Source organism: Cervus canadensis, chromosome 28, assembly GCF_019320065.1.
Source record: "Cervus canadensis isolate Bull #8, Minnesota chromosome 28, ASM1932006v1, whole genome shotgun sequence".
Taxonomy (NCBI): domain Eukaryota; kingdom Metazoa; phylum Chordata; class Mammalia; order Artiodactyla; family Cervidae; genus Cervus; species Cervus canadensis.
Genome location: NC_057413.1, coordinates 40,922,096 through 40,949,726, shown reverse-complemented (window position 1 = coordinate 40,949,726; position 27,631 = coordinate 40,922,096). Strand labels below are relative to the sequence as shown.

Below are 27,631 nucleotides of genomic sequence, written 5' to 3'. Positions count from 1 at the left end.
AAGGAGCCCCGAGGCCCGTGCGCCCCGGGGCTCCGCCGGGCTCCTAGTGACGCGGCACCCGGGCCCGGGCCCCGACGGGAGTCCTGCCCTCGAGGCGGGAGCTCCGCCCTCGGCCCCGCCCAGGCCGGAGCCCCAGATTCCGGCGGGGAACTGGGGAGGTGGGGGAGTAGCGCCCGGCGTTCCAGGCAGGTTAGGAGTGCCGCTCCGGGAGGGCGAGGAGCGAGGCGCCCGGGCGCGGAGAGGCCAGGGGGGCTGCCGCCGGGGTCCCGAAGCCCCGGGGTGGGCGGCCCGGGCGCCGGCAGGGGGCGGCCCCGCGCGGCCCCGCCCCTCGCGGCCGGTGCCCGCCCCGCTCCGCGCCCCGCCCCCTCCTTCCCCGCAGCCCCCACCCCCAGCCCCGGCTCCTCAACACAAACTTTCCGTGCGGCTCGCTCCCTCCTCCGCGCCCGGCGCCTCCCGCTCCGGCCCGGCTCATTCCGCACATTCCGGTCAGCCCCCTCCCCACGACCCCCCTCCCCCGGCCCCCCTCTTCGCTCCCTCGGGCCCGGCGGAGCCGCCCGGCCGGAGCGCCCCCGCGAGATCGGACCAGGTAAGCCGGGCGGACGCCGGGAGGAGGCCCCGCTGGGAGAGGTGGTGTGGTTGGTCGGTGCTTCGGGGGGTGGGGGCTGGGGAGCAGTCACGGGGGGGGCTGGTTCCCAGAGCCATTGTCCAGCCTGAGCCTGAGCCCCGGATCTGGGTGCCGGGAAGTTTAGAGGAAAGGGGGAGAAGCTCTCCGGGAAGCCCCGCCCACCCTCCCACCAACCCCCCGCGACCCGGACGAGTGGTTCGGGGGGAGGTCGGGGAGCCGGGAGCCTGGCCCCGGTGCCAGCGCCTGTCCAGACGTCTGCATTTGGGGGTGTCGAGGTCGGGGTCCGGGGGCCCGCACGGTCTGGGGTTGGGGGGGCCTGCCACCGGGGAGCTCGTCCCCGCAGCGCCCAGCCCCGCCGCCCTTTGGACTCCCGGCTGGCGCTCTCTCAGAGCCCGCCCGGCCCCAGCTCCACGCAGGCCTCGGGCCGGGCCTCCGGGCGCCCAGGCCGGCTCCCGCGCGCGGTGCCCGCAGCCGCGCCGGACTGTGGACGGTGTCTGGCAGCCAAGCTTCACGACCCCGGGCGTGTGCCCCCTGAGGGGGCAGGGGCTTAAGTTGCCTTCAGTTCTGCCGCCGGCGTCGGGGTGGAGGTTTCGGAGTTCCAGCCCTGAGCTCTGCGAGCCTGGTTCCGAAGGGGACTGGATTTGGGGCCTTGCCTTGGCCACACACTTCGGCAGAGCCCGTGTTTAGACTTTAGAGGACTTGAAGGCGGCTTGTCCCCTCTAACCCTAAGCCCCACCACACACTCACCACCCCCACCATTGTCTGTCATGCCCTTTACTCCTGCCTGGGGAATTAGAGCTGGGAGCGCCCATCAGCCTCTGGTTTCCAGCCTAGCAGGGCCCTGGGGCAGTGTCATCGAGACCAGACCCCTCCGTGTCAGCTTTCCGGGAGAGGGGCCCTCATCCAGGGCTGAGAGGTTGTTTTTTTTCTGTGAACAAGGGGGATTGAGGCCTTGGGGTAGGGCTTCTCAGGGGAGGGAAGCCGTCCTTCACACCTCCATCTGTGTCTTTTCTCTCTCCAGGTAGAGGCAGAACCAGGTCAGGCCTGAACTTGTAGCCCAGGAGAGCAGGGGGTGGGGGTGGGGGCTGGACACAGCTCAGAGGGGCTGGTGCCCAGGGCGCCTCTGTGTATCCCGCCTCCCGAGCCCCAGAGCAGGGGGGCCAGGACACCTTGTTGGCCAGAATGCTGGGGGCAGCCTGGGGCAAGGAGGGAAATCTAAAGTTGCCAAAAGTTAGAGTTTTGGTGAGAAATGAGGTCTTCCTCCCGCCCAGATTCTTGCAGCTCTTTTTCCCCATAGGCGTGCCACTACAGACCATGGTTCTGGGCTCTTCCTGGATCCCTGCTCATCCTGTGAGCAGGCGATGGACAGATGTCTTTTCTAGGACTAGGGTGTATGATGAGGGAGACTCATGGGACCCCAGATGCTCCCGCCTCAGAGAGAGACTGGGATCCAGTGGGAGTCTCAACCTCGTGGGCCTTCCCCCACCATCACTCCCCTGCCCCCCCAGGGAGGGAACAGTAATTAATGCTACTTAGCGCATTTGGCTGAGTAGGATGGTCAGCGATGGGCAGGACAGAACTGTGTGTATGTGTGTGTGTCCTGGGCCCTGCTCCCACATTCACCCTCAGGTTTACAGATTTTGGCACATTCTGAACAGTTGGGGAAATATTAAAATGTAAAGGAGACATCTCAAACAGAGGCGGTCAAGAACTTAAGAGGTCTGGTCCCAGCTGAGCCTCTAAGCAGTTGTGTCATCCTGGTGGGCCTCAGTTTCCCTGCTTGGAATCCAGGACTTCTCTGGTCCCTTTTCTCTGAGCTTCTCCGAGTCTCTTTTTGGTTCCTGGTCAGTCGGCCTCCCCATCATGGAAACTGAACCTGGTGGGGTCTGGAGAGGTGAGTGGGTGATCAGTGGGGCTAAGGAAGAAACTGAGGGCTGACCGGGGGGTGACTGAAGGCAGCGAAGCCAGTGAGAGGGGCTGAGAAGGTTACCGGAGCAGACAGCAGCGGGGCAGGGGGGCCAGGTGTCAGAGAACAGCCCTGGGAACCGGCTGTGGGGTCTGGTTGTTCAGAGGCCACCTGGATGGCCAGCCCTCTCCCAGACCCCTCTGAGGGCTCAGGGTGGAAGCTGGAAGGGAGCAAAAGCTCCCAGTCCTATCCACCTCTTCTCTCAGGAAGGGAGAGGAGCCAAGGGGTCCGGCTCACAGGGAGGACAGTGCGGGGCAGTGGGGGGAGCCGGTGGTGCCAGGCCCCAAGGAGCCAAGAAAGAGGGCTCCCAAGGCTGCAGCTCTCTGTGGAAGTGGCCGGGAGGTCCCAGTCTCTGCTCCCCTTGTGGGGTCCGAGGGGTAGCCTTGAGGATCCAGGTCTCCGTGGACCCCTGGGGCTGCCCTGGGGCCATGGCGGGAGCTTCTCTGCTCAGAGCTGGGGTGGAGGCCAGCTGATCACACTTGGCCCTGTCCCTGTGGCCTCGCCCCGTCCTCCCCTTCCCCCGGCGTTGTGCCAGCCTAGGGTGGTCTGCCCGAGAGGCACTGCCCCCTGGGGCTCTGCCTGTCTGCTCAGGGTCCCCCAGGAGGCTGGGAGCAGGGACCAGAGAACCCTGTCCCTCTGTGAGTCCCCAAAGCCTCAGCCCCTGAGGTTTCCTAGAGTGCTGATTGCTTCCTGTGCTCCCTGCCAGGCCCACAGGACCGGAAGTGATAGAGGGAAACGGGAGTGCAACTGTGTGTGCCGCTGGACGTGTGTGTGTGTCTGTGTGTGTGTGTCTGTGAGAGGCCGAGAGGGACCCTCTGTGGGTGACACCGTGGGGGTGGTGCACGTGAGGGGAACTGGGGTGAAACCAGTTCAGGTGTGTGACTTCACAGGAGGGCAACTGTGTGCGACATGGTGACTTTGTAACCTGCACGTGTGAGAGACGCTGTGACGTTCTCGGTCTGTGACTGGCGCTGCAGGTGCTTGAGAGAAACTATGAATGACGTTCTTCGTGTATGACTGATGCTGCATGCGTGCGTATCTGTGTGTGTAGGGGACCTCTGTGTGTGAGGGGCCATCACGCGGGGTGGGTTTGTCAAAGAAACTGCTTGACCACTGGTGTAAGCTCACAACCATGTCCGGGACTGACTGGCTGGGATTCCGACGCTCCACACGTGTGAGGGCCACTGGGCCGTGTGATGCTGTGTGTGTCCGAGGCAGAAGGAGGGACACTCTGTGGGCCGGGTGTGCTTACGTGTAACACGCTGAGAAGCTGTTGTGACATGATGGACTCTACCTAGTGCAGCGTGTGAGTGCTGAGACGCCATGGCGACGGCTGAATGTGAAATCAGGTGTGTGGGTGAGACGGAGAAGGTCCGCATGCTGAGGGTCGGTGCCGCTTATGGGGTGAGACTGACCCTGTGGGTGGTCACATCTGAGATGGTTTGAGACAGTGGGGCCGTGGGGGTGACAGCCTTCAGGGCTGTGGCATGTATGGCGTGAGATGCCGCGTGTGTTGAATTTGAGGGCCCGTGACCCCGGGCACGTGCATCTACGTGGCAGATCACAAAAAGAAAACTGTTAGAAACAAAGGGTGTAATTAATGCTACCGAATCGTGCACTTCAAAAAGGTATTTTTTTTTTTAATCATGTATATTTTATCACCATTAAAAAAAAATTAAGGGACTGCCCTGGTGGTCCAGGAGTTAAGACTTTGTGCTTCCACTGCAGGGGGCACACGTTTGATCCCTAGTAGGGCTGCATGCAGCTCCCCCCACCAAAAAAAAAAAAAAATTTTTTTTAAAAGAAAGAAATAAGAGAGATGCAGGTGACAGTAAATGTGCCGGACAGTGGCTGTGAAGAGGAGTGTGTATGTTTGAGAGAGAGGAGAGGCCCAGGGCAAGCTTCTGTGTTTATACATGACATTGACAGTGTGACTTTCCCGAGGAGGCAACAACTGACTGAGGGATGGGTCACAGCTCAGTGGGTGACCCGGAGTCCAAGGGGCCCTCTGAACTGTGAAACCCAGTCACCCCTTTAGGGCACCCCCACCCTTTCTAGCCTGGATCCCTGGCCTTCCTGGACTGGGTCCGGATGAGGAGACTGGACAGCGGCTCGGACTGGGGGGTGAAGTCTGGGAAGTGGGCGCCTTCTCTCTGCAGGAGGTTTGAGGGCTCCCAGCCTCTTCCCTCCCTCCTACACTGCTGGAGCAGGGAGAGAGTGAGGGGGAGCCTTGGAGAGAGAAGCCTGGGGGGGCTTCCCCGCCCCCTCGGCTCCCTGAGAAGCCTGTGCCCTAGGAGAGGGGGTGGGTGGGTGCAGAGGCTGGATTCCCAAATTGGAAGCACATTAATAAGCTGGGCAGCGGGGGAGCCCCCGTCACCTCCCTCCTAGTGGGCTCTGCAAATTGCTTCCTCCTGTAAAAATCTCAGCCCGGCTCTAGGGAGGCGGGTACTCCCTCCCCAGCCTGGCAGGGCGTGGTCACTTGGCAGGGTCCCTCGGGGCGGGGGGGATGGTTGAGGGGGGTCCTTGGGCTGGAGGTGGGGGCGGCGGACACCATCCGCATCCCACCCGCCCTGCGCTCCCTGTCCCAGCACAGCGCAGCCACTTCTAGGGTGGGAGCCTCTGGCAGCTGGAGAACAGCTGGCCCCGCGGTGGGGGTGGGTGGGGAGGAAGGAGGAAAAGACAGGGGGGTGGGGAGGCTCCCGGAGCCTTTCTCCACTGCTGGCCCCATCCTCAACCCCCCCGGCCGGTCGGCCCTGCCCCTCCCTGCCCTGGTCTGCAGGCAGGGCATTCGGGATGAAACTTTTGATTTCCTCATCTTCCCACCCTTTGAGTGAGGTTCTCACTCAGCGTGAGAGCACTTTGGGGCGTGAGGTCCTGCAGGAGCGCACAGCTGCCGCCTGCCGCTACCCCCAGTGTGTCCCCTCGGTGGGGCTGCTACCTGGGGAGAGTGGGGGGGATTGCTGACACCTGCCTGGACTGGCCTGGCCTGTATCTCCCACGAGGCCCAGGCTCTGGGGAGGCCCAAGCTTCAAGTCTGTCCCTGTCCCCACTTGAAAGGCAGTCGAGGGCGGGTGGTCTGGAGTTGGCGGGTTAGGTGGGCGTTTAGGTCCTCTGTGGCAGCCCCAGCCTCCCTGGCCTCCACCCCTGGAGCTGTCCAGCCAGTTATTCCAGCAGGTCTGGCCCCGGGGAGGGGAGTGGGCTGCAGAGTACCCTTTATCTCCCTCAGGGCCCCGAAGCCTGCTCGCCCAGCCTCCTATCTCCCACCTGGCCACCACCCAGAGGCATCTTCTGACCTCCCAAGGCCCTGGGAGAAGGGGAAGCAGGTGTGACTGGTCAGATCGAAGGTAAAGGCCACAGGAGACCACAGAGGCCTGCGGGCCCTGCAGTAACAGGGAGAGGGGAGGTCCTCCGAGAGGAGGGCTGGGGAGCAGCGCCCGTGGACGCGGCCCTGTTGGGGTTGGCCCAGCCCCCAGCGATGGCTCCCCTGTCACGCCCGCCTTCCCCTTTGGTCTGCTCCGGGCTCCTGGGGTCTTTCTGCCCTTGACTGCCTCACTCTGTCTCTTTCTCCCCCCACCTTCTGGTTTTCCGTTCCCGCACAGCCTGACCATGTCTTGGTTTATTGATTGACCCCCTTCAGCTGGGTCTCCCGTCTCCTCCGTCCTGGTGTCTGTCTGTCGGCGTCTCTGGTCACGGCCACTCGCCCCCTCCCCGCAGTGTCCATGGATCCCACTCTCTCCAGCACTCTACCTGTTCCGTCTGTCTCTCTCTCTCTGGATCTCAATCTCTCCCTCCTGTCCTCACTCCAGCTTTCCCTCTCTGGGTCTCTCACTCTGACCGTCTTGTCTCTTTTGTCGGTTTTCTTGGCTGTCTCCCCTTCACCCACTCCCAGACTCTCCCCCATCCCTCCTGTCCGTCTCAGGCTCCACCCTCTTTGCCCCTCACTTGGGTCTTTCTCCCCCTTCCCCCCACCCTTCTTGAGAGCAACACAGAGGCTCTGCACACCTGGGCCAGAGACAGTGAGCGGCTGGGGGCTGCCACCCCTCTGAACCCCACCATGGAAAAGGCAGATCAGACCCTAAGCTGGGTGGGGGCTAGCATCCCTGGGGTCAGCTCCCTTCACCATCAGCCTCAGTATTGGCCTCAGTCCAGCCCTGCAGCTGTCTGTGGGGAGCCCGTAGCCTTCTCCCTCCCCGCAGGCTGAGTCCCAGTGGTTTGGAGTCCAAGAGAATGGGGGGGGCCCCCTTTCTGTCCTTGCCCCACGGCAGTAACTCTGGGGAGGCCTGTCCAGGCTCCCCGCACTGACCCCTCCTGAGTGACATGGCAGGAGAGAGACCCTAGTTCAGCCCCCAGCCAGGCGCCACTGCCCACCTGCCAGGGCCCGGCTGTGCCTTGGGCTGGGGGGTGGGGTGCAGATATTCTCACTGGGCATCAATCTGGGCACCCACACAGCAGCGTAACCTGCACACAGTGCTCCTGGGCATGGCTGTGTGGGGTGGGGGTCACCTGCGGGCCCCTGGGTGGGTGCCTTGGGTCCCCAGGAGTGTGCCTGGAAAGTGGGTCTTGCATGTAGCCAGTGAGCTAGTGGGAGGGACGGTGGTCCCGCTTCTCTCCTTGACTTGTCCTTGCGGCCGCCCCCCCCCCCAACCAGGGGCTCCCCTCCCCCTCGCCAGCTGCCAGCAGTCCCGGCCAGGGGCCGCCGCCCCGCCCCCCCAGTCTGTCCCAGCTCCCAAGCACTGCTGTGTTCGCCATATTTGGCCACAGTGCTCCTGCGGGGGGCGGGGCGGGGCTGACATCACCCTGAGAAGGGGGGGCCCCCGCCGCCTGGGTGAGGGGAGGCGGGCAGAGACTTGGGGGAGGCAGGAAAGTTGCTTTGGAAAGTCTGGGGCTGGCAGGGCCCCCCATGCGCTGGGCCCCTGCTGCTCTGAGGGAGGCCTCAGAGAAGGATTTGGGGGGAAATGGGTTGAGGAATCTGTTGGGAGGGGTCTTAGCTCATCATAATCCCTCATCTGCCTCCCCTCTAGAGCCCACCCATCCGTGGCACCGTCAGGCCTGGGGGAGGCTTTGCATCCCAACTACGGCAGTACAGGAGCCGCTGTGGTCCCCCCCACCCCACATTGCCCTCCCCGCTTTATTACATAAACTTGGCCTCAAGGGGTTGAGGAGGGGATGGAGGTGGGGATTCAGTCCCTGGGCTGAACAGAGAAGTGTGGCCCCTGTGACCATCAGGAGCACAGCTTCCTCCCTCCTCTCTCCGAGGCTGCCCTCTGGCATGCTGGTCTTGAAGGCCTTCCAAGGAAGGGTTATGGCAGTAACCTGGGGGTCCTTGAGGTTGCTCCAGCCACCTGGGTTGAGGGGATCCCTTGGTCCAGACCCCACTAGGCAGACTCAGGATGGTTGCCACGACAGCTGGATCTCCTTTCTGTCTGCAGATGGTGGGACTTCTCATCTTGGTTAAGAGACCGAAGTTAGATCGCCTGTATTCAGAACCCAGTTATAGTACTCACTAGCTGTGTGTCCTTGGGCAAATTGCTTCACCCCTCTGTTCCTTGGTTGTCTCATCGGTAAAGTGGAAATAATAATAGTATCCACCTCATAGGTGACTGTGAGGATGGAGTGAGTCAGTGTGTGTCAAGTCCCAGACGAGTGCCTGCCATATGCAGGTGCTGTCATCTGTAGTAATGTGAAGTGTAAACTCCACATCCGCCTGACGATCAGGCACACACCCCCCACCCGGTCTTCCCCCTCCCGGGCTACTCCCGGGCTACTCCCGGGCTTCAGGCCTTCCAAAGTAAATAGGTGGTCCCCAAAGGGAGAACCCCCGCCCATTTGGCAGGACCTGGAATTCTTGTTTGAAGGGAAAGAATTCTCTTCCCTGGCTTCTGTGGGGGTCTCCCACCTGGCTCCCTTCTTTCTGTTCAGCCCAGAGCACATCCCAGAGTCTAGCCATCTGGGGCTCTGCAGCTCCCTGGACCCTGAAAACACACTGGATGTGCAGTTCTGAGGCTGAAGGGGGCCGGGGTGAACCGAAGGGCTGTGTGTGTTGGGGGACCGTCTGGGTGTGGTCTATTTTAATAATCCAGCTCAGCGTGTGCAGGGAACTCAGAGTTTATAGAGCCCTGGCCCTTCCACCATGTGGGCCAGGGCAGGGGCGGGCGTGTGGGTGGTTTATGGGCTGCTGTGGGGCCGGGAGGTGCGGGAACAGGAAGTGGGATGGAGGAACGGGTGGGGTTGAGCAAGGCTGTCGGCCGGCACCTTCTCAGCTGCTCCCTTACCCGCCAGCGTCGCTCCGTTCTCCGGGATTCCTCGGGCAGTTCCTGCCCTGAGATTACGTTCTCATGAGTTAGCTTTTGAGGAAGGCAAAACCATACCTTCCCCGGATCAGGGACCCTCATCCCATGGTAGGTCCTTGGCAGGGTTGTGTTGAAATGCTGGGGGAGAATGAGGGGTGAAGTGTTAGTCGCTTGGTCGTGTCCGACTCTTGGCGACCCCATGGACTGTATAGCCTGCCAGGCTCCTCTCTCCGTGGAATTCTCCAGGCAAGAATACTGGAGTGGGTTGCCATGCCCTTCTCCAGGGGATCTTGCCAACCCAGGGATCGAACCTCGGTCTCCGACATTGCAGGCAGCTTCTTTACCGTCTGAGCTACTAGGGAACCCACAGGTGGGGGTCCCTGATCAGGGATCCTGATGACGAGGAGGAGGAGAGGCAGGGCCAGAGGCAAGGAGCCCTTCTGAGAGCCGCAGAAGCCCTTGGCCCTGCCCGTGTAGTCCTCCTCTCTTCCTCGTCACCGTGCCTTTGGCAGCTGCGTGGTCTTGTGAGCCTGTTTTCCTCATCTGAATAATGGGCATCACTCCTTGCCACCCCCCTGCCAATCCCCCCCCCGCACGCCACCTTAGTTTTGAGGGTTGACTGGAAGGTACAGGTGGTGGTGGTTTAGTCGCTAAGTCGTGTCCGCCTCTTGCGACCCCATAGACCATAAGCCCACCAAGCTCCTGTGTCTGTAGGATTTTCCAGGCAAGAATACTGGAGTGGGTTGCCATTTCCTTCTCCGAAAGTACTTTTTCCCCACAAAAGTGCTGTGCAGGTATAAGGCATTGTTATTGTTGCCCTTGATCCCCACCAGTACCATGTCTTGAGTGTTAAGAGCCAGGCATCATGGATGGCACTTTGATCTCATTTCATTTTAACCCTCACAATCTCAGGGAGACCCTTCTTTCCTTTTAATAAGGCTCAGAGAGGTGGAGTCACTCACCCAAGGTCACACGGCACTCTGACTAAACCACCCCACCCTGGAGCACCGGCCTGGCCCCTGGGGGTGGGAGATTGCTGCTCTCTGGGAGGGCCCTGCCCTAACCCCTCTGCTTCTGCCCCCCAGGCTCAGGCTGCCCAGTGGGCTCAGGCCCAGAGCCCAGAGCAACCAGCACAATAGCGTCCAACAGCTGGAATGCCAGCAGCAGCCCCGGGGAGGCCCGGGAGGATGGGCCCGAGGGCCTGGACAAGGGGCTGGACAACGACGCGGAGGGCGTGTGGAGCCCGGACATCGAGCAGAGCTTCCAGGAGGCCCTGGCCATCTACCCCCCCTGCGGCCGCCGCAAGATCATCCTGTCGGACGAGGGCAAGATGTATGGTGCGTGCGGGGAGGCAGGGGACCCTGGGCCGGACTTGGGGAGGCGCCTGGCCCTCCCCGCCCCTCCCCCTGCTCTCTGCCCCCTCACCCAACCGGTTTGGCGAAGTCCCGCGGGGCCTCCAGCCCTCCTCGGGCGGGCGGGCGAGTCTGGGCGTGCAAGCCTGTGTGTCTGGATCCTCCTCACAAACAGGCCAGGCTTGCCCCCTCCACCAGAGCGCAACCCACACGCGACACCCCCTGGCTGCCCCTCCTCTCCTCGCCCCTACCGGCGTGGAGGTTTCGGGGTGACTCAGTGGGCCCCGGAAACTGGGTCAGTTTGGTGTGTTCTGGTCTGGACCTGAAGACAGGTCCCTCTCCTAGGAGGATGTTGGGGAGGGTCCCTCTCCTAGGAGGACGTCAGGGAGCCCCCCGAGGGCTGAGGCCTGGGGTGGGATCCCAGCGCAGAGCAGGGGTTCCCACCATCAAGGGGGGGTCGGGGAGGGGGACTGCAGGGTGGTGAGAGGCCCGCTCTGGGACAGGGCCCGCCTGGGGAAGAGGGTCTCACCTCCTCCCAGGCTTCCTGCTTGCCTCCCTCTGCCACCTGGCCCACCTCCTGCCTCCAGAAGGGAGTGTCCCCCCCCCCACCCTGTTCCTTCCTCAGAGGGCTCTCCCAGGGCCGCATTTTTGGGATAACTCAGCCCTTCTGCTGCTGGCTCCTTGCCAGCATCCTCCAGCCCTCTGGAGCGGGGCAGGCCGTCTGCACCCGGTGTCCAGCGCCGTGGCGGGCGCAGAAGGGAGACAGCTGGGCGGCCTGGGTCCCCTTCCCCTCCCACGAGCACACACCCACCACCAGCCCAGGCCCACTCAAGGGGCGGGCAGGTGTTCCCGGGTGCCTTCCCCGGGATGGGGGCCACCTGCCCCCATCGCCACCTCCCAGATGGCCGGGGCAGCCCCGCAGGGTATTTTTAGACAGGGCGGAGGGAGTGGGGTGGAGGGGGCAGGCAGGAAGGGAGGGGCAGTGGGCCTGGTTCTGTCATGGAAGAGGAATTTGGAGAATGTGGCCCTTCTGCGGAGGCTATAGTTGGGGGGCAGGGGGCCTGGAGTTGGGGGTAAGGGGTATGCCCCCTGAGGATGCTCACATACACCGCACCATGTGTCCCAAGCACCACGACAGCCCGCTTCACAGGGCCAAACCCTCAGACACCGGCCAGCCTCTGGGTACCCCGAGGGTCTGGGCTACAGAGCAGACCCCCCATCCAAGGCTGACAGGCTGAGCTCGCTCTCACAGGGCAGGACAGACACTGGGAACCAGTGACTTGGAGCTGACAAGCTCAAGGACACGGTGATGCGCTCAGTGACACCTCTTGACCCAGGCTGTCGGTGTAGGAGGCGTGTTGGGGACTGCCCGGTCCTTCCCGCCTATTCCACCAGAGAAGGGCAGGGACTTGTCCAGGGACTCCTGATGGCCAGGACACTAGGACGGACCCAGGGCCCAGAATTCTTACAGACACACGGGGATGTGTGCCCAGGAGGAGATGTCACACACGCATGCACACACCCCCTCGGTGACAACACAGGGGGAAAGGAAGCCCTGCCCGGGGCTGGGAGTGGGGGGCCCAGCTGTCCTGCCGCCCTTCGGCCACACCTGCCCCTGTCCGTCTCGCAGGGAAAACCCCCGGCAGGCCGCCTGACATTGTTCCACCTCCTGCTCTGCGACCCCTCCCCCAGTGAGCAGCCCCCCCAGGTCCTGGAGGTGGTGGGGGAACCCTGGGGCTTCCGCTTCTTCAGCTGCTCTGCTTGTGCCCCTTGGGTGGCAGGGAGAGGGCTGGTGTGGGGTGAAAGCAGAGAGGGGGGAACAGAAGAGGAGTGGAGGGGGGCGCGGTGTGGTTTCCAGCTGGGGAGGGGGCTCTCCTCTTTGCCCACTTCCCATTTTCCTCTCATCCCAATCTAGGTCGAAATGAGTTGATTGCACGCTATATTAAATTGAGGACGGGGAAGACTAGGACGAGAAAACAGGTAAGAGATGATTTATGCTGTGCGCGCGCCGCCCCCCGCCCCGCCAAAGACACCCTCTTCCCGCCTCCTTCAGCCCCTTCCCAGCCGAGCTAGCCCACTGCCCTGCCCACTTCCTCGGATTCGCCCCATTACTCAGCCCTGGTTCCCCGACCTGGGATTGAACCTGAGCCATCCGCATTGGGAGCGAGGAGTCTCCTCCTCCACTGGACCTCCGGGGAAGAAGTCCCCACTGTCCTTTGTGACCGCTCCCCTCCCCCAGATCTTTGGTTCGGCGACCACAGATCCCTGGGCAACTGTAGCAGCTGTGTGTCCCTCCTCTGAGTGGCTCACTGACCAGTCAGGGAGACGGACAGTTGGACAGATGAGTGCAGAGGAGGGCAGCATGGCCGAGATTGGCGTGTGCGCTGTTGGACAAGCATCTAACCCTGAGCAGGCAGGGGAAGGGAGGAGGGAGGGCTGGGAAGGCTTCCTGGAGGAGACGATGCTCAAGATGCCTTTTTTAAGAAGGAACAAGATTTAACCAGGCAGGAGGAAAGGAAGATGATTCTTCGAGGCTGAGGAAGTTGGCTGTACAAATAATAATTGTTAACGCCTCCAGAGTTGACTTTATGTTCATGTATTTAGTCCTCATAGCAGCCTTGTGAAGTAGGTACAGTAATTATCTCCATCTTACAGGTGAGGAAACGGAAGCCCAGGAAAGTTAAGTAACTTCCTAAGGTCGCTTGGCAGGTTGGCGGCTGGATCCACTGGACAGGGAAAGAGCCTTCAGTTGGGGTGGTGTGTGGAGGGAGAGGTGGAGAGATGTGGCTGGTGCCCGAGGGCCAGGTTTCCCTGGGGGCAGCTGGGGGCCTGGAAGGGACTAGATCAGGGAGCGGCAGCTGTTAAGGCCTGTCCCCCGAGCCCCCGAGGCAGCGCGTAGGGAGGGCCAGGCGGAGACAGGGACCTAGATCTGCAGCAGTGGCCTGGGCAGCGACCGTGGTGAGGGCAGCGGTGGTGGGCATGGAAGAAACTGGTGATCTGGGAGATGATCAGGTGGTTTCCAGTCCGGGGAGGAAACCTGCAGGGAGCCCCTTAGGGTGCATTGCATGTGGGGTAAGAGAGGCAGGCTGGAGTCAGGGCCCTGGAGACCCGAGGTCAGCACCGCCCGAACCTCCCTGTCTGGGTGGGATTTGGGCCTTGCCACCCACCCCTGAGATCCCCACTGTCTCCAAGGAAGGTTCTGGGTCCACTCACCCAGTGTGGAAATTGCTCCCTCATTATTCAGGGCTTCATTAGTCACTCTCCCTGGGCCAGCACATGGTTGTTGTTGTTTTTAGTTTATTATTTATTTTATTTTACTTGACTGCACCAGGTCTTCCTTGTGGCACACAGGATCTAGTTCCCTGAACGGGGTTCGAACCCCGGGCCCCCTGCATTGGGAGCTCGGCCGCTGGACCACCAGGGAAGTCCCTGGGCCAGCTCAGACCGCACAGCATTTATTCCTTTAGCAAATCGTTGAGCTACTACTGTGCTCACTCGGCACTAGGGATCCTGCCAAGAACCGGACAGACAGGGCCCAGCTCCCTGAAGCCTGGGGCCACGGGAGGAATACTAGCCATTCAGCCCCCGGCTTCAAATACTTGCTCCTCTACCTGCGGGCAGGGGATGCCTCACCTCCCAGCCTCTGTTCCTCGGCTTTTCAGTTAGCTGAAATGTAAAACAGTGTATTTGTGTAAGAATTTGCCACTCCTATTGCTCTTATTATTATAGTCATTACAAACCGCCATCCCAGGCACAGGAAGAGGGCACTGTCTTGGGGAGGTGTGTCCTACTTCACCCAGAAGACATGTTTATAGGAACCTGTTGGTCAGAGTGGGAAGGGGCCCAGGGATCTTCAAGTGAGACCCAGGGAGGGAACAGATCCTCTGAATTCTGGGTCCAGCATCATACCTGCTCCTGGCCAGATACCCCAAGAAGGCTGGCTGTACAATGACATTTTACGTACTAGCTGTTGGTAAGCTCAGAATTTTAAAAACCTCTGGCTTTTGTCATTTTGCAAGGGTGACACTCCTCTAACTTTATTATTAGAACTCTGATGTCTGATATCTCCTTAAAGAGGGACCCAACCTGTGGTTGTGAGAACAAGGTGTGTCTATGTGTCACAAAGAGCAATGCAAGGTTTTTTGGTGGTTTTCATTTTACTTTTGGTTGAAAAAAAATGCAGTTTTTTAAATTTATTTTTTATAGCTACTTGACAGCAATTAATGGGCTTCCCTCACAGCTCAGTTGGTAAATCATCTGGCTGCAATGCAGGAGACCTGGGTTCAACTCCTGGGTCGGGAAGATCCCCTGGAGAAGGAAAGGGCAACTCACTCCAATATTCTTGCCTGGAGAATCCCATGGACAGAGGAGCCTGACAGGCTACAGTCCATGGGGGTCACAAGAGTCGGACACGACTTAGCAACTAAACCACCACCACCACAGCAATTAATACCAAATGCAATGCCTCCATGGGCTTCCCAAGTGGCTCAGTGGTAAAGAATCTGTCTGCCAAGTAGGAGATGTGGGTTTGATCCCTAGGTCAGGAAGATCCCCTAGAGAAGGAAGTGGCAACCCACTTCAATATTCTTGCCTGGGAAATCCCATGGACAGAGGAGCCTGGCAGGCCACAGTGCTGGGGTCACAAAATGTCAGACACGACTTAGTGACTAACTGACAACAATGCGTCCATATTGAAAGCACAGCTAAATATTACATTAGGATTAAGTCCCATGTGACTTTCAGCTGTCCCAGAGTTGGCCATCTGGAGATAAGTCCTCTGGGCTGAGGGCCTATTGGCGGTGGCCAAGTGGGCTCCACTGTCAGGCCACTTGGGTCCAGCTGTGTGACCTTGGATGAGTTGCTTAACTTCTCTGTGCTTTGGTTTCATCATCCCAATCATATTAAATTGGGAATAATATTAGTGCCAACCTCTTAGCATTGCTGTAAAGCTCAGATGAGTTGGTACATGTAAAGTGCTGGGAACAATAGTCACTGCAGGACTTTCCTGGTAATCCAGTGGCTGAGACTTCGAGCTCTCAGTGCAGGGGATCTGGGTTCAATCCCTGGTCAGGGAGCTAGATCCCACATGCCACAACTAAGGATCCTGCCTGTTGCAAATAAGACCCAGTGCAGCCAAATAAATAAGTAATACATTTAGAAACAAACAAAAAAATACTAGCTGTGCTCGGTAAATGCTGGTTATTGTCATGATGTGACATGATCAAGAATCTTGCTGGATGCAGGTCTGAATCGTGGGTGCGGTGAAATGAGACGCACTAGTGTATTTGGGTCCTCACCAGATAGCAGGGGGCTGTCCAGCAGCCCTTACATAGTAATTTTTAGTCCATGATTAAAAAGAAAAACTGTTTCTTTGTGTCGATAAAAACAATTTGAAAGGCAAGCCAACAGCAATTGCTGATACTGAAAGTGAAGCAGCTTAGAAGATCCTCGACTTCCTTCCCGCTTGTTTCATGGGGGAAAAAATCAGAGATGTTTAGTTCTCTGAGGCTCAGGGTCAGATCCTTGACAATGTCAAGGGGGTGTTGTGCAAGCCCACGGCGCACACATCCAGACTGTGGCTAGCTCAGTTTTGCCAGTTGAGGGAGGCTTCAGGAAGGAGGAACTGGAGAAGAAATGCAGTTAAAAGGATATACTGTGTACACAGAGAGGGTCCACACTGCCATGTGTTGGAACCCAGGTCTCCTGCATTGCAGTCAGATGATTGCAGGGAAGAAAGGCGTGCTGGGGAAGGAAGCTACATGAACAAAGCAGGAGCGAGACCAGGCCTGGTTCCATAGGCCGGCAAGCTGGGGTCTTCTTGGGAGGACTTAGGCAGAGGTTCAGGGGAGACCTTCTGTAAGGGATTTGGCCTTGGCGTGTAATCTGGTGGCCAGCAGGAGCATTATGGCCATGGCTAGCCTCTGAGATGCCAACTGGAAAAAAAAGGGGTCCAGTGAGGAAGAAGTCACCCGTGCTTGGAAGAATACAAGATGCTCTTCCTCTGTTTTTTTTTACCAGTCATCTTTTAATGGGTGTTAATTCTCCATTAGGATAGGAAAGGATTCAGGGCTGCCAGGCAAAGGTCATGGTCAGGAATGCAGAGTGTCCCTTCACGTCGGGCCCTCTTCAGTGGTACTTGCGTGGCCGCTTGTGTTTGAGCTCCTTGTAAGAATGGCGGTAGTTGAAAAGCTTGTAAGCTGCCAGCACCATGGAAAGTCTGGCGAAGCTTCGTTTCTTCACATTGACACACTTGTTGTCATACTCCTGAAGTGCTCCAGCAGTGCCTTTAGGGGCGAAATCCTGCGTCACGATCCAGCTTAGCAGCTCCCCTGTTTTGATATCCAGGAGCTTCTCCAGTCACTGGTATGACTGATGTCATCTTGGATTCCAGGGGTCTCTCTTCCTTTACTTTAGATGCAGCCCCGCATCAGGGCACGTGTCTCGGCCAGCAGAGCTTGGGCTAAATTTTAGCCCTCACTGGTCAGGTGTTCTTACGCAGTGAACAACTTGTGCAACTGTACATGGTAGTCCTGGAAGCCACAGTAGGCTCGATCAAAACAGGCCAAAAGAGAGCGGAATTGGCAGTGCAAAGGGGTGTCTGCCCACAGGGGCCCCACAGTTCCCCCCCCCACTTACAGGTGGTCCCAGGAATAAGGGCTGGGATGCTCCTTGCCCGTGGCCACCCCAGCTATGCCTCCTCACTGTCTGTGTTTTCCTCTCTGGCCGGGCACGGGGCGGCCCCTAGGTGTCCAGCCACATACAGGTTCTAGCTCGGAAGAAGGTGCGGGAGTACCAGGTTGGCATCAAGGTATGTCAGGCGCCTGACCGGGGCCTCCAGCCCCCTCCTCACTCACGGCGCCTCCACCACTGTCTGCACGGCTCAGGCCTCTGCCTTGGCTGGCTTTCCGGCCCCACTGTGGCTCTCTTCTGGCTGAAGCTCTGTTCTCGCCTCTCCTGTTCTTTCTGCTCTTTTTCTCCTTCCTTTCTCTCTCTGCAGGTCTCTAGCCACTTGCAGGTTCTAGCCAGGCGGAAGTCTCGGGAGATTCAGTCCAAGCTGAAGGTAGGGGGTCCCCTGCCACTTGGCCTGGCCTTGCCCGGGCCTGGTGCTGCTCTCTGACCCCAGCCCGGGACAGGGAATGGGTTGTGGAGCTATAGGTGGGCAGAACGCGGGGTCTCAGAAATATGAGAAGCAGAAGAAGCCCAGTGGCCACCTCATGCTGCACAGGGCCACGGTCCCTGGAGGTAGGAAGGAGCCCAGGAGGACAGCCCGCCGCACAGCGAGAGAGAGGAAGACCAGCTGGGGGCCACTGAGGCTCACCTCTCTTCTCCATTTTCCTTTCCTCCTTCCTCCTAATTGCTGCTTGCTAATTGCATGGGGACTTCGGGTGGGCAGGGACGAGACACAGGTGGGGTGGAGGGGGACTGGCAAGCATGGCCGTTCCTTGTCTTGGACACTCGATCCTGGCAGCCCTGGGGCTGAGGATCTCAGAGCCTGGGCTTGTGGCCCCAGCCTGGGGTAGGCTGCACCCCTTCTCTGCCCATGGCTGCCCAGCAGACCAGGCCTGCTGCCCCCGCTCCTCTGCCTGTAGCATGGCCCCAGTGGTGTGGACAGACCCAAAGGGCCCCAGCTTCGTCCCCTAACTAGATCTCCAGCCCCTCCACCCTCATCCTGCCCTTTCCAGGGCACCCTCAGCCGACACGGACTCCCTCTGGGTGGCGGGGGGCTGGGGGAAGGTCCACAAGTGCCTCTGAGCTTCCCTGGGCCCCTCAGGACCCCGAGAGCCAGGTGGGTGTTGAGAGAAAGGTGGTGAAATGATCCCCCCCCCTTCAATCCGGGCTCCTCTGTGTCTCGTCTAATCCACCCTCTTTCTCTTCCACAGGCCATGAACCTGGTAAGTAGCACTGCCCCTGCCCTGGGGGCGGGGGAAGGGCAGTGGATGGGAAAGCACCTAATGCAGAATTTTCAGATCATGGATTGCGAAATCAGCATAATAGACTGTGCAAACAGCACTTTTTTTTTTAATGGATGATAGTGGTTCTCAAACTTTAGCTTATATCAGGATCACCTGGAAGGCTTAGGGAGCCAGATTTCTCAGCCTCACCCTCAGAGTTTCAGATTCATTAGGTCTGAAGTGGGGCCTGAGAATTTGATTTCTAATAAGCTTCCAGGTGATGCTGGTGCTTGTTGGTCCGCGGACCAGACTTTGAGAACCGCTGATGAAATCGAAACTATGAGAGTATGTGACACACAAAATAGGCAAAATGAAGGGAAATATTTTTCACGTATACTGGGTTATGGAATAAAATAAAAGTATCTCTTCCTGTGGATTGTAATCAGAGGGGTGATGTACACTTAGGAGATGGGGCCTGGGAGGGGGCCCCTGAGGCAGGGACCCATCCTGTCTCTGGCCTGGCCTAGGCCTCACAGGGCTTCTCTCCTCCCCAGGACCAGGTCTCCAAGGACAAAGCCCTCCAGAGCATGGCGTCCATGTCCTCCGCCCAGATCGTCTCTGCCAGTGTCCTACAGAACAAGTTCAGCCCACCCTCCCCTCTGCCCCAGGCCGTCTTCTCTACTTCGTCACGGGTACGGTGGTCCTGGGAGGTGGAACTGGGGTGAGGGAGTGCCTTTAGGGTGGGCGAGGTGGGGGTCCTGGATACTGAGGGACCCTGGCCTTTGTCCCGTCTCTGCAGTTTTGGAGCAGCCCCCCTCTCCTGGGACAGCAGCCTGGACCCTCTCAGGAGTGAGTACTGGGACATGTCCTTCCCCCACCCTCTTCCTTCCCCTGCGAGCCGTGCTGGACTTCCCTTCCCATCTGGGTTCCAGCAACAGCTGAGCAAAATCTTAATTTAAAAATAGAGGGTTGGAGAGCACCAGTTCATAGAGCTAATGCTTCTGTCTTTTCATTCATGTGTTTGTTCATTCATCAACCACTTGTCATCCATCTTACAATCATTTTTCACTCAGTTAATCTCTGAGTCAGTCTCTCAGTCAACAAGTCGGGTAGCCAAGTATTCTCAGCTCCTTCAACTCCAGGATGAATTTCTTCCTAAGACACGCCCTCGGTTTAAGGAGCAGGTCTGCAGGGTGGGGTTTGAAATGCTACATTAAATGTGCACATCAGTTGTGAGATGCATTCAGACTTCATAAAAGTTAACACATGAAGAAAACAGAACACTTGGAAGTTAGCTGGTCGGCATGCATTTCAGAGAAGTGCACAGGAAGGCCAGGTTCCTCCCTACGGGGGTCCCAGAGGAGACTCATGTGACTGGGCCAGGCGGAAGGTGGGGAAGGGGGCGATCCTCTAACCAGCCTGTGCTCCTGTCTGCAGCATCAAGCCCTTTGCACAGCCAACCTACCCTGTCCAGCCGCCCCTGCCGCCAACACTCAGCAGTAAGTTCCCCGCATGAGGCAGCCACCACCACCTGTCCCTCCTTCAGCACCTGCACGTCTGCTCAGGAGAGCCTGGGCCTGACTGTGTGTGTGTGTGTGTGTGTGTGTGTGTGTGTGTGTGTGTGCGTGTTCGCATGTGTGCATGTTTGCATACTGGGAGGGAAGGGTGGGTAGCATCTGTGGGGAATTGGAACAGGCCCGGGCCTGACTGTGTGTGTGTGTGCGTGTGTGTGTGTGTGCACACGTGCGCATGTGCATGTATGCATAGTGGGAGGGAGGGGTGGGTAGCATCTGTAGGGGATTGGAACAGGCCCGGGCCTGACTGTGTGTGTGTGTGCGTGTGTGTGTGTGTGCACACGTGCGCATGTGCATGTATGCATAGTGGGAGGGAGGGGTGGGTAGCATCTGTAGGGGATTGGAACAGGCCAGGAATAAGCCCCTTACCTTTTACAGTGTTGCTTCCAGAACTCTGTTACAAGTACACACCACCAAAAGTGTTAAATTGATATGTGTGTGTATATATAATTCTTTCTAGGAAAATACACCAAAATCTTCATGGAGTTTTACTCCGTTTAGGTATTGGGATTCTGGATAGTTTTTATTTTTCCATTTTCACTTGTCTTTTTATTTTTGAATTTTTATTTTGTATTGGGGTAGAATGGCTACCCACCCCAGAAGTATTGCCTGGAGAATTCCATGGACAGAGGAGCCTAGCAGGCTCTAGTCCATGGGGTCGCAAAGAGTCAGACACAGCCGAGCAACTAACACTTACGGCCAATTAACGTTGTGATAGTTTCAGGTGAACAGCAAGGGACTCAGCCATACATACACATGTATCCATCCTCCCCGCAACCGCCCCCCACCAATCCAGTGTGACACATGACGTTGAGCAGAGTTCCCTGTGCTATACAACAGGTCCTTGTTGTTTATCCATTTTCAATATAGCAGTGTGTACACATCCATCCCTAATTATCCCTTCCCCTCGGCAACCGTAAGTTCGTTTTCTAAGTCTGCCTTTTCACTTGCCTTGTATTTTCTGTTTGGACACACATTAACAGTGACACAAGGAGAAACCCACTGGGGTACATTACTGAGGCCACAGCACACAGGGGTGCGGGCTCCGCACTGCACAAGGACTCCTGGCAAAGGGGTCAGAATCCATCCCGTGTTCCCGTCCAAACGCGGGGCCGTTTTCCAGCTGGCACACAGGCCCTGTGCAGGCGGGGGCGTCTGTGTGTAGCCGCACAGCACCCCGTGCAGACCAGGGTCCATCTCGTCCTCCCAGGTTACGAGCCCCTGGCCCCACTCCCCTCCGCTGCTGCCTCTGTGCCCGTGTGGCAGGACCGCACCATCGCCTCCTCCCGGCTGCGGCTCCTCGAATATTCCGCCTTCATGGAGGTGCAGCGAGATCCTGACACGGTACCGTGGGGCTGGGGGCAGGGTCTGTGTGGTCCGGGGCCACCGCTCAGGGTCATGGGGCTGGGACACCGTGGGGAGGGGGGGGTCTGTCTCTGTGCAGCCCATCTCCCCCCGCCGCCCCGGGGCTTGCACGCGCGTGTGCTCTCCTGACCCTGTACTGCGCCCTCCCCACAGTACAGCAAACACCTGTTTGTGCACATCGGCCAGACGAACCCCGCCTTCTCAGACCCGCCCCTGGAGGCAGTGGATGTGCGTCAGATATATGACAAGTTCCCTGAGAAGAAAGGCGGCCTGAAGGAGCTCTATGAGAAGGGGCCCCCCAACGCCTTCTTCCTCGTCAAGTTCTGGGTGAGCTGCCTTCGTCCCTCTGTTCCCGACGGCCCCCGCCAGGTGCAGAGTGCCCCCCGGGCCCGCCCTCCCGACCCCTGCCCCTGCGCTCTCTGCCTGGGCCTGTGGGTACCGTGCAGGCGATGGGCCCCCGGGCGGGATGCCTCCCTTGGCCTCGGGCAGCACCTCATGCTGCCCTGCCCTCTCCTCCAGGCCGACCTCAACAGCACCATCCAGGAGGGCCCAGGCGCCTTCTATGGGGTCAGCTCCCAGTACAGCTCGGCCGATAGCATGACCATCAGCGTCTCCACCAAGGTGTGCTCCTTTGGCAAGCAGGTAGTGGAGAAGGTGGAGGTGAGTGGGGGGCCACAGCGAGGGACGTGGCTGGGGTGGGGGTGGGCTGCTGGGAGTGGGCAGGCCAACTGACGCCTGCCCCCTGCCCACCCCCTCCGGCTCCCGCAGACCGAGTATGCCAGGCTGGAGAACGGGCGCTTTGTGTACCGCATCCACCGCTCGCCCATGTGTGAGTACATGATCAACTTTATCCACAAGCTCAAGCACCTGCCAGAGAAATACATGATGAACAGCGTCCTGGAGAACTTTACCGTCCTGCAGGTGCGGAGGCGGCGGGGGGCACCTGGGCACAGGGGGCATGGGGGTGGGTCAGGGGCCCCCAGGCACAGGGGCCTCGAAGCGGGGGTAGCCAAGCCCATTCCTCAGAGGAGGAGACTGAGCCCCAGAAAGGAGGACACCCCCCACCTCTCCGCCCCGCACCCCAGCCCTGGGCCGCCTGACCTCCCATCTCTTCCTACCCGGCCCCCAGGTGGTCACCAGCCGGGACTCCCAGGAGACCCTGCTCGTCATTGCTTTCGTCTTTGAAGTCTCCACCAGCGAGCATGGAGCCCAGCACCACGTCTACAAACTCGTCAAAGACTAGGGTGCCCTCGGCGCCCCCCACCACCACCACCACCGCCAGGATCCAGGACGAGTATCTTTCCCACACGCCTGCCTGGTCCCCCCCGCCCCAGGGGTCCAGGATGGAGGACCTGGAGGCCTCCCCACCCACCCCTGCACGTCCACTCCCTGCCACTGTTCTGCGCTTTCATTGAAGGAGGAGAGAGGCGGGGCTCAGCGCCGGGGCAGCCCGGCCGGACGCCGACCACCATCACCAGCTCTGCCCAACCTCGAAAGACTGGGAGGACGCCTTCCAGCTCAGGGGTGCGTGGCTGCTGACCTTTCAGGGGACTGTGGTGGGCGAGGAGCCGGAGTGCAGAGGCCCCGGACGGGGGAGTGTTGAGCTGGGGTCGTGTTGGGGAGAGAGAGGGCCTATGCTTTCTGTGTGCCTGCGGTGTGCCAGGCCTGGGGCAGGCCCCCTCGTGCCATCCTCAGACCCTGCAGGGTGAGAGTGGGGCTCAGTGTCTCCGTCGAGGGACCCGGGGGAGAGGTGGGCAAGTTGGGAGTCCACCCCCGGGGCAGCCTGTCCCTAAAGCCCAGGTTTACACTACCTCCATGGGGTGGGGGCCGGCCACAGGGGCCAGAGGGTCTGCTCTGAAGGGCCAGGGTGGCTGGGTGGGTGTCCAGACAGACCCCAGGGCCCTACCAGCCTGCAGATCCAGGCCCCGGGGGCTTCCTGGTCAGATCCAAGCTGCCCGGCCTGGCCCGGTCCCAGGACCCCCTGAGAAACCTCCCTGTGGGCAAAGGTTCCCAGGGGCAGGCCCGGGCTCCAAAACAGGCTGGAGGGTCAGGTCCGAGGATGGAGTCCCAGCCCCCGGGGAAGACCCGTGGCCCAGGGACAATGGGCAGCAGAAAGGTTTGACAGTTTCTCTTGCCTAAGACTTGCATCTGGTGGTGAACCCTTGGGGAACGCCGTTCTCTTCTGTTGTTTTCCCCACCTCGGTCTCTCTGGCCTGGAGCGGCAGCTCCCCGCACCCAGACCTGGGACTGCTGGTTATCCCTCCCCGTCACCCAGGCCCCTCCGCCTCCAGCCGCCGCCCGTGGGTATTTATGAGTTTCATATGAAGTACTGTGCCCCTTCCTTCCGCCGCCCCTGAGCTTCCTGAAGGTCCTCACAGTTTGCATATTGCTCAGGCCACCTCCAAACCCAACCTAGGTTTTATAATGTATATTATATATTTTTTGTGTATTTTTTAAAATCCAGCTGTGATGGGTTATATCATACATGTGGCACAAGGCTGGGGCAGAAGGCCTGAAGGCCCGGCTCCTGCTTATAAAAAAAAAAAAAAATTAAAGTTATTTGTTTGTGGGCTAGTTGTGTGACCGGTCGCTTGTGCGCCAGGCCTCTCTGCTTCGGGTGGGCGCTCCTCCTGGGGCAGGTCCTAGTGTGTCACCCCGCCCGCCCTGTCTCCTCTGGGTGGGGGGGCCCCAATTCCACCCACACTTGAAATAGATATGTACTGGGACTTCCTGGGTGGTCCAGTGGTTGAGACTCTGCGCTGCCAATACAGAGGGTGAGTTCAATCCCTGGTCTGGGAGCTAGATCCCACATGTCATGGGTGTGGCCAAAAGATGAAAAAAAAGAAAAAGTATCTTTAATAGATATGATTCAAGGGTCTTGTGAAAGCTTTCTCCCGCCCCCCCCATGAGTTGAGCATGGAAGTGTGACCAGCGCTGGCCCGAGCGCTGTGTTGCACTGTCTCTTTCAATGCGGTGACTTGCCCCAGGTGCCTTCAATACTGAGATGGGGCCCCTGTTAAATCCCCACAGTCCATAGGGGCCACTGCGGGTTTTACCATCCCATCCGCACTCCACTCTGAGGAAAGAACCTCAGGGAAGTGAGCGCCCCCCAAGTGGGTGGCTGCTCGCTGGGGGCAGCCGGATTCCAGCCTGCCTCTGTGCCTGGAAAACCTCTCGCCTTTGAGCTCTCCGGTGCTGACACAGCTGGGACCTCAGAGTGGGGGGAGAGGGTGGGGAGATGGTGAACTCATGGACAGCTGTTTACCAGAAATTCAAATTTAGGGACTTCTCTTAAGGTCCCATGTTCCCAGTGCAGGGGGCAAGGGATCAATCCCTGGTCAGGAAAGTAAGATTCCTCGTGCCTCATGGTGTGGCCAAAAAAAAATAGAGATTAAAATTTAACTTGGCATCCTGTATTTTCATTTGCTAAATCTGGCAACCCTACCCTGAAATCTAGTTTCTGTATCATTCTGGCCCAACTTCCAATTTTGCAGATGGGGAAACAGAAGAGGTTAAATGTTCTCACTCAGCTGTCAGTGGCAACACCAGGATTTGAACCTGGTCTTCTGACTTCAAGCCTAGCCACCTAGTATACTATTGAATAATCAGGTGGCCTGTTGTCTTGGTCCACTGCATTGGCGGGACCCGAGACTGTTGCTTGCAAGATGGGGAGGGTACCTGGAGCCCCAGCCAGATGGAAGGGTGTCCTGCAGACAGAAATTGGTTTATGAGAAACCCGTCTTCTGCTAGGCCTAGGGCTGGATACAAAATCCAATCTCTACTAATAGGTGAATATATTTGTTGGGTGCTTGAATCAGCTTCACGTGGGTTATTGCCTTCATGCTCCTGGAATAAACAGCCTCCAGGTAATTTCTAATAGAATAATGTAGGTCTCATGAAAGCTCAAGTGAAATACAGCTGCCCTCCTCACTTGCCACCCTCACCCCCACATACAAATGCAACAGATTCGCGGTGGGTGAAAATTACATAGTTCTGAGGTCTCAAAATAGTGAAGGAACGCAATAAGAAGGTGGGTTTTATGAACCCAAAACCTAGCGCTCTCCTGGAAGTAGCTCTCCCTGCCCGGGGTTTTGTGGGAAGCTGTAAGGAAAGGCCAAGAAAGCAAGGAACCAAAGAGGCCAGCAGTTCTCCTGCCCCTCTGTTCCTGTTCCCATGTCCTTAGGGAAGATGGAGGTGGGCCATCATTTTGCCAGGTCCACAAAGCCTGAGCGCTGCCATGAGGTTTCCTGGGGGCTCTTTATTTCCCTCTAGTACCAAGGCTGGCTTCTCAGGTGGCTCAGTGGTAAAGAATCCACCTGCCAATGCAAGAGACGCGGCTTCAGTCTCTGGTTCGGGAAGATCCCCTGGAGAAGGAAATGGCAACCCATTGCAGTATTCTTGCCTGGAGAATCCCATGGACAGAGGAGCCTGGAGGGCTACAGTCCATGGCATCACAAGAGTCAGACATGACTTAGTGGCTAAACCACAAATGCTGGAGAACTGGGGCCCCCCAGATTTCTAACTCAGGTGCACACTAGGCTTTAGTCTAGAGTCATCCTAGAGGCTGAGGCTTGGCTAAGATAGCTCAACTGTCATTTATAATCAAATCAGTCTCCTTTCCCGTCCTGTCTCCCACTCTTTGCTCTCTAGTGTGGTGCTATGGGCCTCTGGAGGGTAGGCACCGTGGCTCTAAACAGCTTCTGAGCAGGCCAGCAGAAGGCAGGGAGTCACGGTAGTTTAATATAGTTTTCAAGGACTCCTGCACCAATACATAAGGCCTAATAGATTTTATAAAGTGGGGAGTGGGTTTAATTTTTAAATCCAGGTGATGCAAATCAGTAATCCAGTAAAACTCAAGTTCCCAAGAATTTCCAAAACATACCCATAGAATTTCCGAAACTATTTTTATTAAGACTTGGTGTTTCTACCACAGAGGGCGTGGATTAGATCCCTGGTTGGGGAACTAAAATCCCACACGCGGCACAGCGAGACAGAGTGGTTGGGGGTAGGAGCGCGAGGGTGAGACTGATCCTGAAGGCACCTTGTTCTCCCCACGCATCACCATTGATGAGACAGCTGTCCTCAGGATGACCTCCATTCCATCTATCCTACAGCCAACTGAGCCAGACAAGCAGGTATTTATGTGCCAGGTCTAGAACACACATGGAGGTAGCTATGCCTAATTACCATTTTATAACCGCTGTTTGAGTACCAAGTGCCTGGCACTGTGCAAAGCACATCATGCTTTTAGTAGGCACCTTCGTCAGTTCCACTTTCAGATGAGCTTTCCAGAAGAGGCTGGCTCAGTAGATACCCATCGTTTCTGAGTGGTAGAGCTGGGATTCACGTAGGCAGTGGGGGCCTCAGCCCAGTCTGGTGGCGGGTCTTGCACCCGACAAACTATATGCAGCTGGTCATGGGAACCTCTTCTGGGAAACCCTTTCTCTGCTGTGATGCTGCTCATGACAGCACAGCTGCTGGCACAGCCGGTCTCCTAGAAGTGATTTACTTTTACCTCACAGGCTGTGATCATTCTCAGAATTGGCCACCAAGGGTGCACTTGGGGCCCACCTGAGAAATCACAGGCGGTTTGCCGGCCTTCACCTAATCACTCTCATACCTTTTGCCATACTCAGCTTTGTAAGAGACAGGATATAAAATGTAATCACTTGTGAACTATTTTTCATACTACATTCCTCTAGTTACCAAATCATAGATTTTCCCTGTGTTGCCTTTTTTCTTTGGATAACAAAAAACACACAACTTCAGAAAATGCCCTAAATTACTCAACTCCCAGCTTTCAATGTGCTCAACACTTTAGTTTGTAAGCTCCCAATCATTTTCCTGGAGTTAACTAAAGTTTGTTCTGTTAATCACTTAGTCGTGTCCAACTCTGAGACCCCATGAACTGTAGCCTGCCAGGCTCTTCTGTCCATGTAATTTTCCAGGCAAGAATGCTGGGAGTAGGTTGCCATTTCCTTCAAGATGTTCCTGACCCAGGCATTGCAGGCAGATTCTTTACCAATTGAGTTATAGGGAAGTCGTTTTTTTTCTGTGCCAGCTTACAAAACCCAGAGTGAACTTTTTGGCCAACCCCATACTAGGAATAAAACTTTTTCCTTTCAGTAAAACTGTCAGTCTTAGCCAGCTTTTCCCCCTCCTTACCTACTGGGAACACTGTTCAACAGGCCTAGGTATTTTATCACTAACTGTATTGCCAGAAGAGCAAGTCAGGACTACCACATTGAGAACCGAAATTAAATGCCCATAAGATTAGATGTAATGGTTACAACCTGTAAGCTAAAATGACAAATCCCTTTGGTTAATACCCTGATGCTAGGAAAGACTGAGGGCAGGAGTGAGAGGAAGAGATGGTTGGATGGCATTACCAACTCAATGGCCATTAGCTTGAGCAAGCTCCAGGAGATGAAGGACAGGGAAGCCCGGCATGCTGCAGTCCATGGGGTCTCAAAGGGTTTGGACACAACTTAGCCACTTAACACCTTGTACACAAGTAGATAAAGGTTTTTTTAAGAAGTTTCAGCATTACTCCATGATTTTGAGGGC

The 27,631-nt window shown here is 57.8% G+C and overlaps 1 protein-coding gene and 1 pseudogene across 3 annotated transcripts; one reads left to right on the top strand and one right to left on the bottom strand.

The window, feature by feature from the left end:
- The first annotated feature begins 21 nt into the window (after positions 1 to 21).
- TEAD3 (TEA domain transcription factor 3) lies at positions 22 to 23,638 on the top strand. Of its 3 annotated transcripts, none has more exons than XM_043449448.1 (13): positions 22 to 586; positions 9,967 to 10,218; positions 12,149 to 12,213; positions 17,231 to 17,293; positions 18,114 to 18,125; positions 18,680 to 18,817; positions 18,925 to 18,974; positions 19,563 to 19,624; positions 20,910 to 21,043; positions 21,218 to 21,391; positions 21,584 to 21,724; positions 21,833 to 21,985; positions 22,194 to 23,638. In XM_043449448.1, exons 2-13 carry the CDS (start codon positions 10,212 to 10,214, stop codon positions 22,305 to 22,307), a joined length of 1,113 nt encoding a protein of 370 aa, XP_043305383.1. In that variant the 5' UTR covers positions 22 to 586; positions 9,967 to 10,211; the 3' UTR covers positions 22,308 to 23,638. The 3 variants fall into 3 exon arrangements, with proteins under 3 accessions (XP_043305383.1, XP_043305382.1, XP_043305384.1); XM_043449447.1 differs by lacking the exon at positions 17,231 to 17,293 and adding an exon at positions 16,979 to 17,041; XM_043449449.1 differs by lacking the exons at positions 22 to 586; positions 9,967 to 10,218; positions 12,149 to 12,213; positions 17,231 to 17,293 and adding an exon at positions 16,958 to 17,041.
- Positions 15,817 to 16,612, bottom strand: LOC122429203 (annotated as a pseudogene).
- Positions 23,639 to 27,631: the final 3,993 nt, after the last annotated feature.